The sequence below is a fragment of the Calonectris borealis genome, chromosome 8 (assembly GCF_964195595.1).
Source record: "Calonectris borealis chromosome 8, bCalBor7.hap1.2, whole genome shotgun sequence".
Lineage (NCBI taxonomy): Eukaryota > Metazoa > Chordata > Aves > Procellariiformes > Procellariidae > Calonectris > Calonectris borealis.
Window position 1 is genome coordinate 21,403,694 of NC_134319.1, and position 12,253 is coordinate 21,415,946.

Sequence of the window (12,253 nt, forward strand, 5' to 3'; positions counted from 1 at the left end):
TTACTCCTTTGTATTTTTTACTTATTCATAAGCCTGCTTCCCTGTCTAATCGTATTGTCTGATAACATACATTGTTCTGTTGGTCACTTCTGAGTCTCACGAGTTTCCAAATTTTTAAAACAACCTCCACTGTTAATTGACATGCACCATTTGTTGGCAAGGACTTAACAACAGCTCTTTATAAACTGAAAGCAGCCTTTGCCTGATAGGTTGCGAAAAAAATCAGTTACACTCTGTGTAAATGGCAAGAAAGGTATCCATAAAGTAAATTCAGAATTTACACCTGAAGATGCTGCAGTTACCCTGTCAGGCTGTGTGGATTTCCTTCCAACTCCGGCAGCCTGTAATTGTTTACTTAACCTGGATATTGATTGTAGTTAGACTCCTGTCTCGCTTCCTTCGGCTGCAATTCTCATTTTGGCAGTTTCACATACATCACTTAAAATTCCTCTCCGCAGCCGCATTGTTCACATTCTTTCCTCTGGGTCATAATCTACTATCCATGACCATACTTTTATTTCTGCATTATGATGATGATGTTCTTTTTTTACATTTTCTGATCTCTGTAGAACAAAAAGGGGCAGTTTTTAGCTAGAACGACTTGAACCACTGTCCTTTACAATTAATATTGTGGAGTTTTATGGAAGAGAAGAGCTCAGTGACACAAGATAAAAGTGAGAGATTCTGTGGCAGTGTAGCTGTAGAATGAATTTTCCATGTGTTTTATGAATGACTATATACATAAAATTTTCTATCAATAAGTATTAAAGTGTTAACTGGGTCCCATGTAGATCCCAATTTTATGTCAATAGTTCAGATGTGAATTTGAGGACTAACCTTTCATATAAAAACTTTCTTAATAGTCACCTTGGTAGTAATAAACTAAGGCAAGAGGCACACAAAGTTTCTGTCTAAAAAAAAAAAACCAAACTATTAAAACATCATGAATACGGAGGGTTAATTCAACCACGATGTGCCTCCTGGATTGGCTTAAGTAGGCTCACCTACCTGCCAGCTCCCTTCGGTAAAGTTTTTTTAGAGTCACTGAAAGCGTGTGTGAACAATAAAAGATTGCTAAATCCTTATAAAGCAATGCTGTAAAGGCTAATAATCCTTGAAACAATGGCAAGCCCTGTGTCTAAAAGGTCAAACAATGATTACAGGTTTGCACAGTATTTTCAGAGCCTGTGCATTACACTGCAACAGCTGAAATATGGAATTCTTCAATTTAAATGGGTTATAAACAGACATCTGTAAATGAATCACATTCATAACAGTCACTGTCATTTCTTTTCAGTTATTTAACAAACAGGACCACACCTGGTCATTGATAAACAGGTTAACTGAGGTCCAGTATTAATCTGTTTCCTTTCACCCAAAGTTCAGAGTTCCCAAACCAGGCATCAGGAAAATTAAAACCAGAAAGAACCCAGGTTCATATACCAAATTAATTCAATAGGCCTTCAAAGGTATGTTAAATATTAATATATTCATTCCATACTTTTGGACTAGGAGATACTCTAATATTTCATGCCATGAGGTACAGATTGCTAAATATACTATTCATCAAAAAACAAGAACAGCAGCAATTATTTTGAAACATGAAACCATTCCTTCAGCAGAAGAGACAATGCTAGATTAGAACAGATGGACGCTATCTGACAACAGTGCAAAGTATTAAAAAAAAATCAATGCTTTCATATCCAATGAAGCTTGGCAACTGTTTTTGTAAAAACAGTTTTGTAAAAACAGATATTGTAAAAATTATGAAACCCAATAATGCTTCACCTGGAATATTTTCATGTCTAAAATTTGGTAGAATCACATAACTTAAAAGGATAGAAAGTCTCTAGATATCGATCAGGGCTTTGTACATCTACAATGTCATAAAAATGATCTGCAGCTATAAAAGAGATAACATGATTATGAGTACACTACACTGTAATTTCCTTTGGGCAGTCAGAAAGCAAAGACAGTCCGATAGTCTCTGGAAAAAATAAGCTTGGAGGATATCCACTGTCTGACAGATAAATCATTTTACAATATTCCAATTAAAGCACCTTCCAAACTTAAACTAGTAACAACAACAAAAATAACAGAAAAGCTTAACAGTTACCTTTCAACCAAAACACAACGGGCAGCTGAAAAACTAAGCAGCTCACAACTTATCCGAGAGTTTTAATGCTCTGACTCCTTTGCCTGTTGAGGCATGGAACACAAATAGTTAACCTTATTTTGAGCCATTATATAGAGCTTACTGTAAAGCTTGCTCTAATAAATGGTATGATATGAAGGTCAGCCCTTAATTCACCATCAAAATATCTTCTGGGTGCAAACATAATAACTTCTGCTTATACACTACACAACTCTGACAAGAATGCTACTTGACAATGCATTTCAGACCTAGAAAAATGTTCTCATTTGCGTCAAGGTGCCGCATGTCAGCAGATTCACTAATATGCTTATTATTTGCACTGCAGTGGTGGAACAGAGTAAAACACCATGAGCCCTCCATACCCTGTTACTGCCTGGCTAGGGAGCCGATGAAATAAAACAGGATTTAATCCTGTCCATATCACTGTGCAGTTGGTGAAACTCGACAAGTCAACATTAAGTATTCAAAGTGGTATTGTGGCCTAAAGGGATCACATGCAGCCTGCACATGAGAGCGAAGGAATAGCTTGGTTCTGCTTCGGTGTTTGTAAATTTAATTTGTTCAAGAAAAAGCAACTCTGGAAGGGATTACTAGCTAGGATCAACACTCTTACCAAAGAAAAAGAGAAAATGCAAGTAGGAATAATATTGACATTTTTGTAATACAAAATAGCTTTTAGGGCTTAAGTGAATAAATAAAAGTTGGAGGTGATTGCAGCTCAGCTCTGGCATATGCGAATACTCTACTCGGTGTTCCTGAGTAGGAGGGCCTGGAAAAGTTGAGTATTTAATGAAGATTGTATAGGTATTTAGAAAAAAACATATTTTGCACAATGTTAAAATTTATTTAGCAAAATATTGTTGAGCATTGTCTCAGTGCAATAGCTATTTCTTTAAATAAGTGGGGCAATAATATAAATGGCATAACAACATCTGACATATTGACCTTTAATTATTGCCAAGATCTAATTCCACAGGTTCAGGGAAGGATATCTGTGGTTAAATGTGTAAATCCCAGGTGCTCAAGAAACACGGAGCCTGTCGGCATACGTGTGCACATACACACATTGAAATGAAGAATAACAAAGACCTACGGCAATGCACTTCTGAAATAACAGTACAAGAGAAACCTGTAAATACCCTCTGGTAAGTGTAGCTCTGTATTTATGCTATCTGCAGTATCTCTGAATAGCACAATTATTCAACTGTTTAAAGTTGTCTCTGGTCCTACAGCAGAAAATGAGCAACAAATTCTTGAGTCTGTAAAAAGCTGGTTTTGCTACTGCAGGGGGAGAGGTGCTGGCAATCCCGCTGGGACTCAGCACAGGAGGGAAGGTGCCCCGAAGTTACACTTACTCTCTGGGCCCTTTCAATAGAGATTAGGGACAACTGGGGTAGAGGGTGGGAAGGGCGGGTGAAAGTGATGGCAGAACGGTCTCCTATTTTGTTTTAGCATGGGTCCTTGCGATGATTAAAAGTCCAAAAAACTGTTAAATGTAATGCATATTTTCCTAGAGCAAAGGACAATGAATACCTTTTCCTCACAGACTGGTACTTCAAATATAAAGCATAGAAAGATAATCACTGCCAGTGAGGAATCTAAAAATATGTCTTGTTAAGCTTGATTAATGAGCTAATAAAAAGATATAATAAGGAAAAAATCCAATTAAAGCATCTTGTGAGATTTCTCTCAAACAGAAATAAAGAACCCAAGAGAATGGTAAAACTTTGAAAAATTAGTATGATCCAGATGACAGCCCTAGTATTCAAGCCTACAGTACATCAGTTTTATACTTTCTTTGACTAGCTGTCCTTTATTTATCATCTTTGATGTGTGCTGTCTGGAATTCTGATCCTCGATGAGTTTTGTTTTACTTTGTTATTGCCTCACAAGTATAACATCTGAATTTAAATACAGACATATTAAAAACTCAGGTATTATATGGGTTGTAGGTACTTACTCTATTCAGAAAACCTGTAGGCCTCTGGCACAGCGCGTGGCACTTGGAAATAGTGAAATAAAGGCAAAACCAGAGGAAACAAAACTCATCCATCATGTATATAAAGGCAGAAAACAAACTAGCTACACTTGTCTTATCATCAATGTTCAAAGGACAGAGTAGAAAGAGTAGAAAATTTATATTCTGATATTCACTTTTCATCAATATCTGGTTCCCGAGGGTAACCAGAGGATACAGGAGCAGCGAGGACACTGGAAAGGAACTGTAAAAGACGCAGAGGTGGGAAAAGCTGTAGATTTGGCGCTGGATGAGAAGCACCTGCACCACAAGAAACCCCAGCCTGCACCTTGCAGAGCCTGGAGGTGAGCAGCACCTGGCCGAGGGCAGGTGACAGCCTGCGAGGAAGGCAGCACACCAGAGAAACCCAAGGTTTCTCAGAGGCACAGGGCTGGGGCACAGCAAACAGCAGCAGGGTAGAGGGTCAGAGGAAGAGAAGCCCAAGGATCTTGTACCAGGGCCAGTTGTTATTTTAAAACTATAGAAAGTGCTTATTTTAACTTACTGAAACATACTCTGCCATCAGCGAGTATCCGAGTCCCCAGGAAAGGTGCATCCCATCTCCCTCTGGTGGCTGGTCCACGGAAGAGAGCAACCTACTATGGCAAACGCTTGTCTGTTAGCCAAAATGTGTGCGATCGCTTCCGTGTAAAGGTCCCCCACCCCCCCAACCCACAGTTCCCTCTGAATTTTAGGTTGGTTTCTTTTTTTTAAAGCAAACATGAAAACGTCTCAGTATACATTCTCTAACTACACAGGCATATTCTTTTTCTCTTTGCACAGTTCAGTGAATATTTAGTGTTTATCTCTTTCTTTCAAGTTGTGGCTCAAGACTTCACTGAAAAGCACGAAATACCAAATGAATTTCCTCATCAACTGCCAGGAGTGTTTCATGAATGAATGCTTTTCAAAATACTTTCATTGGATTACAGGGTTTGCCTTTTCTAATTTGACAGCAAGGGAACCAAGGTACACAAAGATTATGTTGTATCTGCCCGTTTAAGTACCCACCCAGGACTCTTGAAGCCTACATTAACAACAAAGTTCTCATTGACTTCAGACATTTCAGATGGAGCCTGTAAAGACATGCTTTGTTCTACACTGTGCAAACGTGGGCCTTGGTGACGTGCACAGCACCGCAGGGGAGCTCCTGTGTTCAGCACAAACACTGGTCGCCCAAGGTAGCGCTGAACCCCACCGCAGGTTAGACCAGCTTTCCTCTCCCTCGACCTGCCCGCTCGCTTACCACACGTCCTTGGCTCCTGCAACTACTAGCACTGCTCATTACTTCCTATTCAACACCGGCAACTTCAAAATCCCTCAGTTCTGATGTTAATACTTTTTGCAGCTTTCCTATTTTTAGATGTTTGGTGTCCCTCTCCCTGCTCCTTTTCAGATGTAATGTGGTGTCAGTTTGTTCTCACAAATAAATCTCTGACCCCAAAGTAATCTCTGACCTCAACATCACACAGCATACCAGACCCCACAATGAAGGAGTAAGCAAGTAAGCCTCCAGCTACAAACAACAGAACGGCTGTCCAAGGCGTACGAGAGGCAAGCAGCAAGGCGTGTTTTCCGGCTGCTGCCCCGGTGGCGGGGACGTGGGGCGTGCGGCATGGGCGCCCACCAGGAAGCAAGAGACCAACCCGGAGAAAGAAGGAACGCCCGGGTACGCCCGTCCCTGCCGGGCGCTCTCGGGGCTTCCGGGGACACAAGCCACGGCTGTTCGGCTCCACCAGGCTCTCTGACCCGGGCACAGCACACACTTTTTCCAGTGTCCCAGGCCGGCAGCAGCAACGTTCCCCGAGCCCGCCCCCGCGGGTGGCTAACCAAGGGCGGCTAACCCCAGCCCGACTGGCCCCGGCCGACCCGCCCAGTCCCTCAGCAACCCTGGAGGCGGCGAAAGCGGGGAGCTGGCGACGCGTGAACGAGCCCGACGCCCCCACACCTCCATGAAAACGTCTGTGGGCGTTGTGAGCAGCTGCCGCCGCCTCCTCCCCCGCTGACGGCCAGCCTCCACAGAGAGGCTGCGGCCTCAGCCACAGTCCCGCCGCCCTCTGAGGGGCAGGCCCGCAGCTGGGGCCTGCCGGGAGGCACGTCCCGTCCCGGCTCCGCTTCCTCCCGGCCCGGCAGAGCAGCCCTCCCGCCACCGCTGCTGCTGCTTCCACTCCTGCGCACTGGGCGCGGCCCCCGGGGCCGGGGCCGGGGGCGGGCTGCGGGCGGGGGCGTGGGCGCGGCGGGCGGCCAATTGCGGCCCCCCGGGGAGCGGCTCTGGCGGGGCCGCCGCCCGCGCTCGCAGGGAAGGATGGAGGCAGAGGGCCGGGTACGCGGGCCGCCGCTCCCCCCGCCTTCCCCCGGCGGCGGGGGAGGGGCCGGGGCCGAGGCCGACCCCCCCGCGGGTGCCGCCGGCGCGGCCCGGGGGCCGCTGCTCGCCGCCGCCGCCGAGGTGCTGGCGTTGGACGATGAGGAGGACGACCTGGAGGTGTTCAGCAAGGTACGGCAGCGCCCTCCCCGGATCGGGTCGGCCGGGCCGCGCCGGGGGCGGCCGGGCTGCTGGCCGCTCCCTCGCTCGCCGGCACTTTGCCCTGCCGTGCGCCGGACGGGACGGGACGGGACGGGACGGGACGGGACGGCCCCGCCCCGGGCGGCGGCGGCGATCGCGGCCTCTGCCCGGCCTCTGCCCGCCTGCCCCGCGCTTGGCCGGGCAGCCTCCGCTCCCTGCACCCGGACAATGCAGCGCCAGAGCAGGGCAGGTCCGGCTGTCGGCCGCTGCCCAAGGAGAAGTCACCCGGGGCTCCGGGGGACGCTGCCCCAGGCAGCCCTGCGCCCCGCGACAGCCCGGCCCGCTCAGCGGAGCCCCGGGTGGCTTCTCCTTGGGCACGAAAAGGGGGGTTTGCTGCCTCAGACGAGCTGTGCAAGTCATAACTGCTCTTACCTTAAATTTGCCAAGTAATCTGGAGTCGCTGTAACCTTATCATCACTTACATTTCTCATGTACCAATATGTATCTGTAAATTAAATAAACAGTTGTATTTAGTAATTGCAGTTGTATTTAAATGTAAATAAATATTTCCAAGTTTCAGTTTGAGTTTTCTTTTAAAAAGTGAAGGGAAGTCTAGCACCTTCACGTAGGAGGTTCGAGAAGGTAACATCTGTATTTTGATGAAGGCAATAAAATGAATGTAACTGACGATATATTAGGGTCCATGTTCTGAAAGCACACAGAGTTAGCTAGGTACATGGGTGCCAGTCCTGCCAATATTGCTGAATTTAATTAATCCAAGGAAGTGTGCTATGGCTACCATGTTTATTGTTTCTCATTTTGTACTAATTTGGTTAAGATGAGACTTATCTCTTGCCTTCTCAGCTGTTAAAGAAGAGAGTATGTCATGGATCTATTTGCCTTACCAAGGCAGCATCTAAAATATAAAATAAGGACATATAGGTAGCGAAGGTGGAAAAAATATATATAGGGGGCTAAGGCCCTGCTCACCTTCTGAGACTTCTAAACTGCTGTGTGACAGGATCTGTGACATTGGAGAGACACAGCAGATGTTTCCTATTTGAAAATGTGACACCAAATGTATTTTCAGTAGGACCGATTCTTATATGAATTAAATGTGTATTTTTTTATATTTCTGAAGCAAGATACGTTTTTTGGTATGCATGAATAAAAACATTGGAACAAGAGCTTCATTCTTAGGAGCTATGTATTTAAACTTTGACTGTAGTAAAATTCTTGAAATTCATGGATTTTAAGGCCAGAAGGGACTATTAGGTGATTTAATGGTCTGTAACATGCAAGAGGTCAGGCTAAATTTCACCAAGTTATCTGTGTTTTTCTGAAGCATAGCTAGGGTCTAGCTAAATCATATTTTCTAGAAAAGCACCAGTCTTGATTTGACATTCACTGAACTTGCATGCAAAAGCAGTGCTGAAATATAATTTTCGTCGTTTTGTTTCTTAATTTGAATCCTTTTGCTTTTACTAAGTAAGCTCAGGCAGTTCTGCATGCAGGTATCTGCCTGTCAATACAGTGTATCAACAGTTATGCTACTTGCTTGTCAAGAGTGATGGTCCTTGGGAATAAAAAATAAAAACGAGTGTAGTTGATACGAGTTACTGCGGCTATATGGCAAAAATCTATATCTTTAAATTTCTGCTACCTGGATTCATGCCAAATATTTCTTACTTACATTAAATCTTTACTATTAATGCATGCCACATAACAACTTATTCCTGCAAACAATAAAATTTGTCATACTATGTGAAAATACAGCATTCTTGCAGAAGCTTGGACACCTGCATTTAGTGGTTATATATAGACCAGAAATTCATTATTTGCTTTCAGGGGCAACTTGAGGGCTGATCTTTTGAACTGATGAAAATCTGTGAGGTTGATTGAGGATTACACCCCATTTGTTCATGTTCCATATATTCAAGGGAAACCAACAGGCTAAATGTAGCTTCAGACTAAGTTTTGTAAAACTGATTTTTCCATAACATACTGTTCCAGGACCACCTTGTTTTAAATTGTATCTTAATGGGTTTCTCACACCACTGTCTTTAAGGTAGTGGCCAAGCGGGACAGCAGCAGCAGTGCGGTGCTCGGTGCCTGACACTGACATAGACTTCATTTTTCTCAGTTTAGTCAATGAAATGTACCAGCTACCAAAATGGTGAAAAATGAGATTCTTAAAAATTGTCAACCTCAATACCCTAAGCTATTACTCAAGAGGTAAACACAGGACTTTTATTTTATGAAAATTCATAGACGTTTAACCTGATAGTTTCATAAACCATTGACCCGGTATCCTGTGACATATCTCAAATATTACAGACTAGCATCTTCTTCGGCAATTCTGATAAAGCATTTAATGATATGACGTGCGTTTCACTTTATCCCAGTTTCCGTTACCATGGAAAAAGTTCTAAGGTCTTTTTAGCAGAGACAACTTCTGGGGGCTGTTATGAGTCACACAAATACAATGTTTTCAACCTGCTTCCTTCCATAGTTTCAAAGTATAGAGTACCACATGTATCACAATATCCGTTCAGTTAATCTTTGCCTTCCTTGTTAACTGATTCGGTGATCTAGCATTGACAAAGCTGTCAGCACTTTGGTTAATAGTTAAAATCTTTAGCAGCTCTTCTTTCAAACTCTGTTTCAGTGTTTGTCTCCATTTCATAATTACAGAAAACTTAATTAATGGTATTTCTGGAGAAGATGTACATGCCACTTCAGAATTGCATAGAGGCTAATTTTTCTTCCAAAACAAGTTGATCAAGGATTTGAGACTGATTTGTAAGTGAGTTTTTCAGCCAAGGAACTATTCTGTCTTCCTGAATCTCTTTGCTTCTTTGAAGAATGCTCCAACAACTAAGCTATTCTCTTGTAAGACAAATTCTGCCACCACATCCTTTATCTCCAGACCTGCTTTGGATCCCTGGCCTCAGAAGATTGCAAGCTCTGGATCCTCACTGGGAGGGAGGGAGGGATGGATAAGGCGTGGAGGCAATCCCGAGTCAAGGATCCATGCTCTGGGGAGGAGTGGTGTTTAAGCAAACCCCCCCGGCTTAATGTCTTCTACAGAGAGCTGCAGGCTCAGTTGTGTGCTCAGCCTACTTTGAGGCTGCTCTTGCTGTATGAGTGTTTTCCTTCCCGTACTTATTTTGGAGTCTTACCGACCCATTGCAGCCGTGCGAGAGTAAGATAGGGTAATTGCAAGTATTAGAGGAAGGAGACCCAGAACATGGCCCTCATGCTGCCAGGAGCTCGTTGATTTTCTGTCTGTTTGGTCTCCTGGCCAGTAAATCAAAATCTATGAACCTGTTTGCTGATCAGCACCCACAGCTCTGCCAACTGCTGTCAGTAGTGAAAGGCCTTGGAAGGGAGAAGGGGTACTGCAGGTAGGTGGGGCTGGGGGAGGTGTGGGAAAGCACATCATTATCTGGGACAGGACCTTGATTCTCTTTGCATGGATGAAGAGGAAAACAGGTTGTTTTAAAAAAAGTTATACAACCCAAGAGCTAGAAGAATTGTCTGGTTTTCCTGTGCCACAAAACTCCTTCTGCCCTCAACTGTATGCACACAAAAACATAGTTCCAACCACAAAATTACAGCTGTATAGAAAATAGAAAATTATAATCTTTTTTTACCGTGTTTCTGTGATGACATCAGAAAGAACTTCAAGAACTGCTGGAATTAAACCTGAAGTATCATGAGAATGAAGAAAGACAAACAGATGCTTGTTTAAAACTCACATGCATTCATTCATGTGCAGATGAACACTAGAGCTGTATTACAACAGAAGACCTGCTTGTTCTATGGATTTTTATTGCCCGTGTTTTGTTTCACAAACCATATATTCGTAAGCCCTTCCATATAAAAATATACTTTCAGAAACCTGCCTGTATAGAGCAATTTTTAGTAGCAACCTACAAGGAGGAACGAAACATTAAGGTATTAATGACCCATGAAAAATGAGAAAATAGGAAACACATTTGCCTTGATCCAATTTAGGCCTTGCAGAGTCATTATTCCTCAAGTTATATGGCCGTTCAAGTCCCTTACATGCTTACATGCATTTTTCTTTCCCTGGAAATTTCCCGTTGTCTCAGCATTTTGAATCGCATGGGCTGCTCTGAACTAGCGGTCCTCATTCTTCATGTAAAGCATGGCCAGCTAGTGCGAGCGGGCAGTGAAAACAGCTTCTCTATTAATCCCCCACCACTCGGGACAGTGCTGGCTGGATACCAGTATAGAAATCATGTGTAGGAACACACCGAGTAAAAATAAAATGGCTTACAGCTGTACAAGCAAGCAGCTATACAATATTTAAAGCATTGCCTTTAGTCTTCCATCCTGCTTTTGTCTCCCTGTGCAAAGAACTGTACCTAAGTGATGGGAGCAGAACTGGTACCTCAGTGATTTCTGTGCCTGATTCGCAATATACATTTCTACTCCATATTTGTGGGAGTTCGCTGATAAATCCAAAGGAGAGGGATGGCAGTAGGCAATGAGGTTTAAGGCAGGAAAAGAATAAGAGAGGAGAACGTGTTCCAGAGAAAGTTTTGATCCAGTTGAATTCAAAGTTAAAAAAAGCAACTCTCACCAAGCTCAGCAGCGCTGCGGTGGTGTGCTCTTCACTCCCACGAGATCGGCCTTGGGATGATGCTGTGTCTCCAGTTTCTGTGGACTCCCACATTTCCACTCCTGCCATTGGAGCAGTTTTCTCTTTAGCAACATCCCTTTTCTCCTTGCTCCATAGGCACCAGAAAGAGCAACTCTTTGCCACTTGGTAGTTAGTGTGGCCTAACTACACTTCTAGAAACAGATTAATTTTAAAGTTTGTTATAAAAATATTTCATTGCATTGGATATATTAGAAAAAGTCTATAAAATGTTTGATATTTAAAGCATAGTGATTGATTTTAATTGCTCAAATTTATTATTTTTAGTGATTTTCATTTATTATGCTCTTTTATTGTGCTAGTGAATTTATTTTCCTAGTCACTATATCCTTCAAGATTTTAGATTAGTAGATCTCATCCAGATTTGCACCTAAGCAAGCAAATGAGATTTTTTGCCTGTTTCTAATTTCCACTCAGTTTCTCAGCATTTGAGTGATCACCATTGAACACACTGAGCAGAAGCAGCTGCTATGGGGGCATATTCTTTAGAGAGCTGTGATGGAAGTGGTTGATGCTATCAAAAAGTGGTTTTCCACTTCAGCAAAACAGTGGTTTGACTTTTTTTAGGAATTAAGCAACAAATTTGTACTGCATCCTTACTATTTTTCTTTTTAAAAAGATTAAATGTATGTCTCTCTAAAAGTTTTCCATTTCAAACTTTATTTTAAAATGTACGCAAACGGAAATATCCGATTCCAATAAAAAATCTCATTTGGATTTTGTCTTGTTTTCTTATAAATCATCATTTTTTATCCACCCTGTTCAGGTTATTAGAGATAATTCAAACTTCGTAAGTCCCGAGTAACTGGCTTCTAACAATTTTAATAAAGCTGGTAAGTATCCTACACAATTACTGGGTGCTTGGATTCATAACTAATTTTAGCATTC

The 12,253-nt window shown here is 43.0% G+C and overlaps 1 protein-coding gene across 4 annotated transcripts in view; it reads left to right on the forward strand.

The window, feature by feature from the left end:
* The first annotated feature begins 6,406 nt into the window (after positions 1-6,406).
* Positions 6,407-12,253, forward strand: part of SNX7 (sorting nexin 7) — a 34,513-nt gene continuing 28,666 nt past the window's right edge. For 3 of the 4 annotated variants that reach the window (XR_012674514.1, XM_075156377.1, XM_075156376.1), the window contains exon 1: positions 6,407-6,666. Coding sequence is in view for 3 of the 4 variants with exons in the window: in XM_075156377.1 (XP_075012478.1) it covers positions 6,478-6,666 (189 nt within the window). In the remaining variant the exon portion in view is untranslated. The remainder of the gene's footprint in view (positions 6,667-12,253) is intronic. The other variant, XM_075156375.1, reaches the window with a different exon arrangement.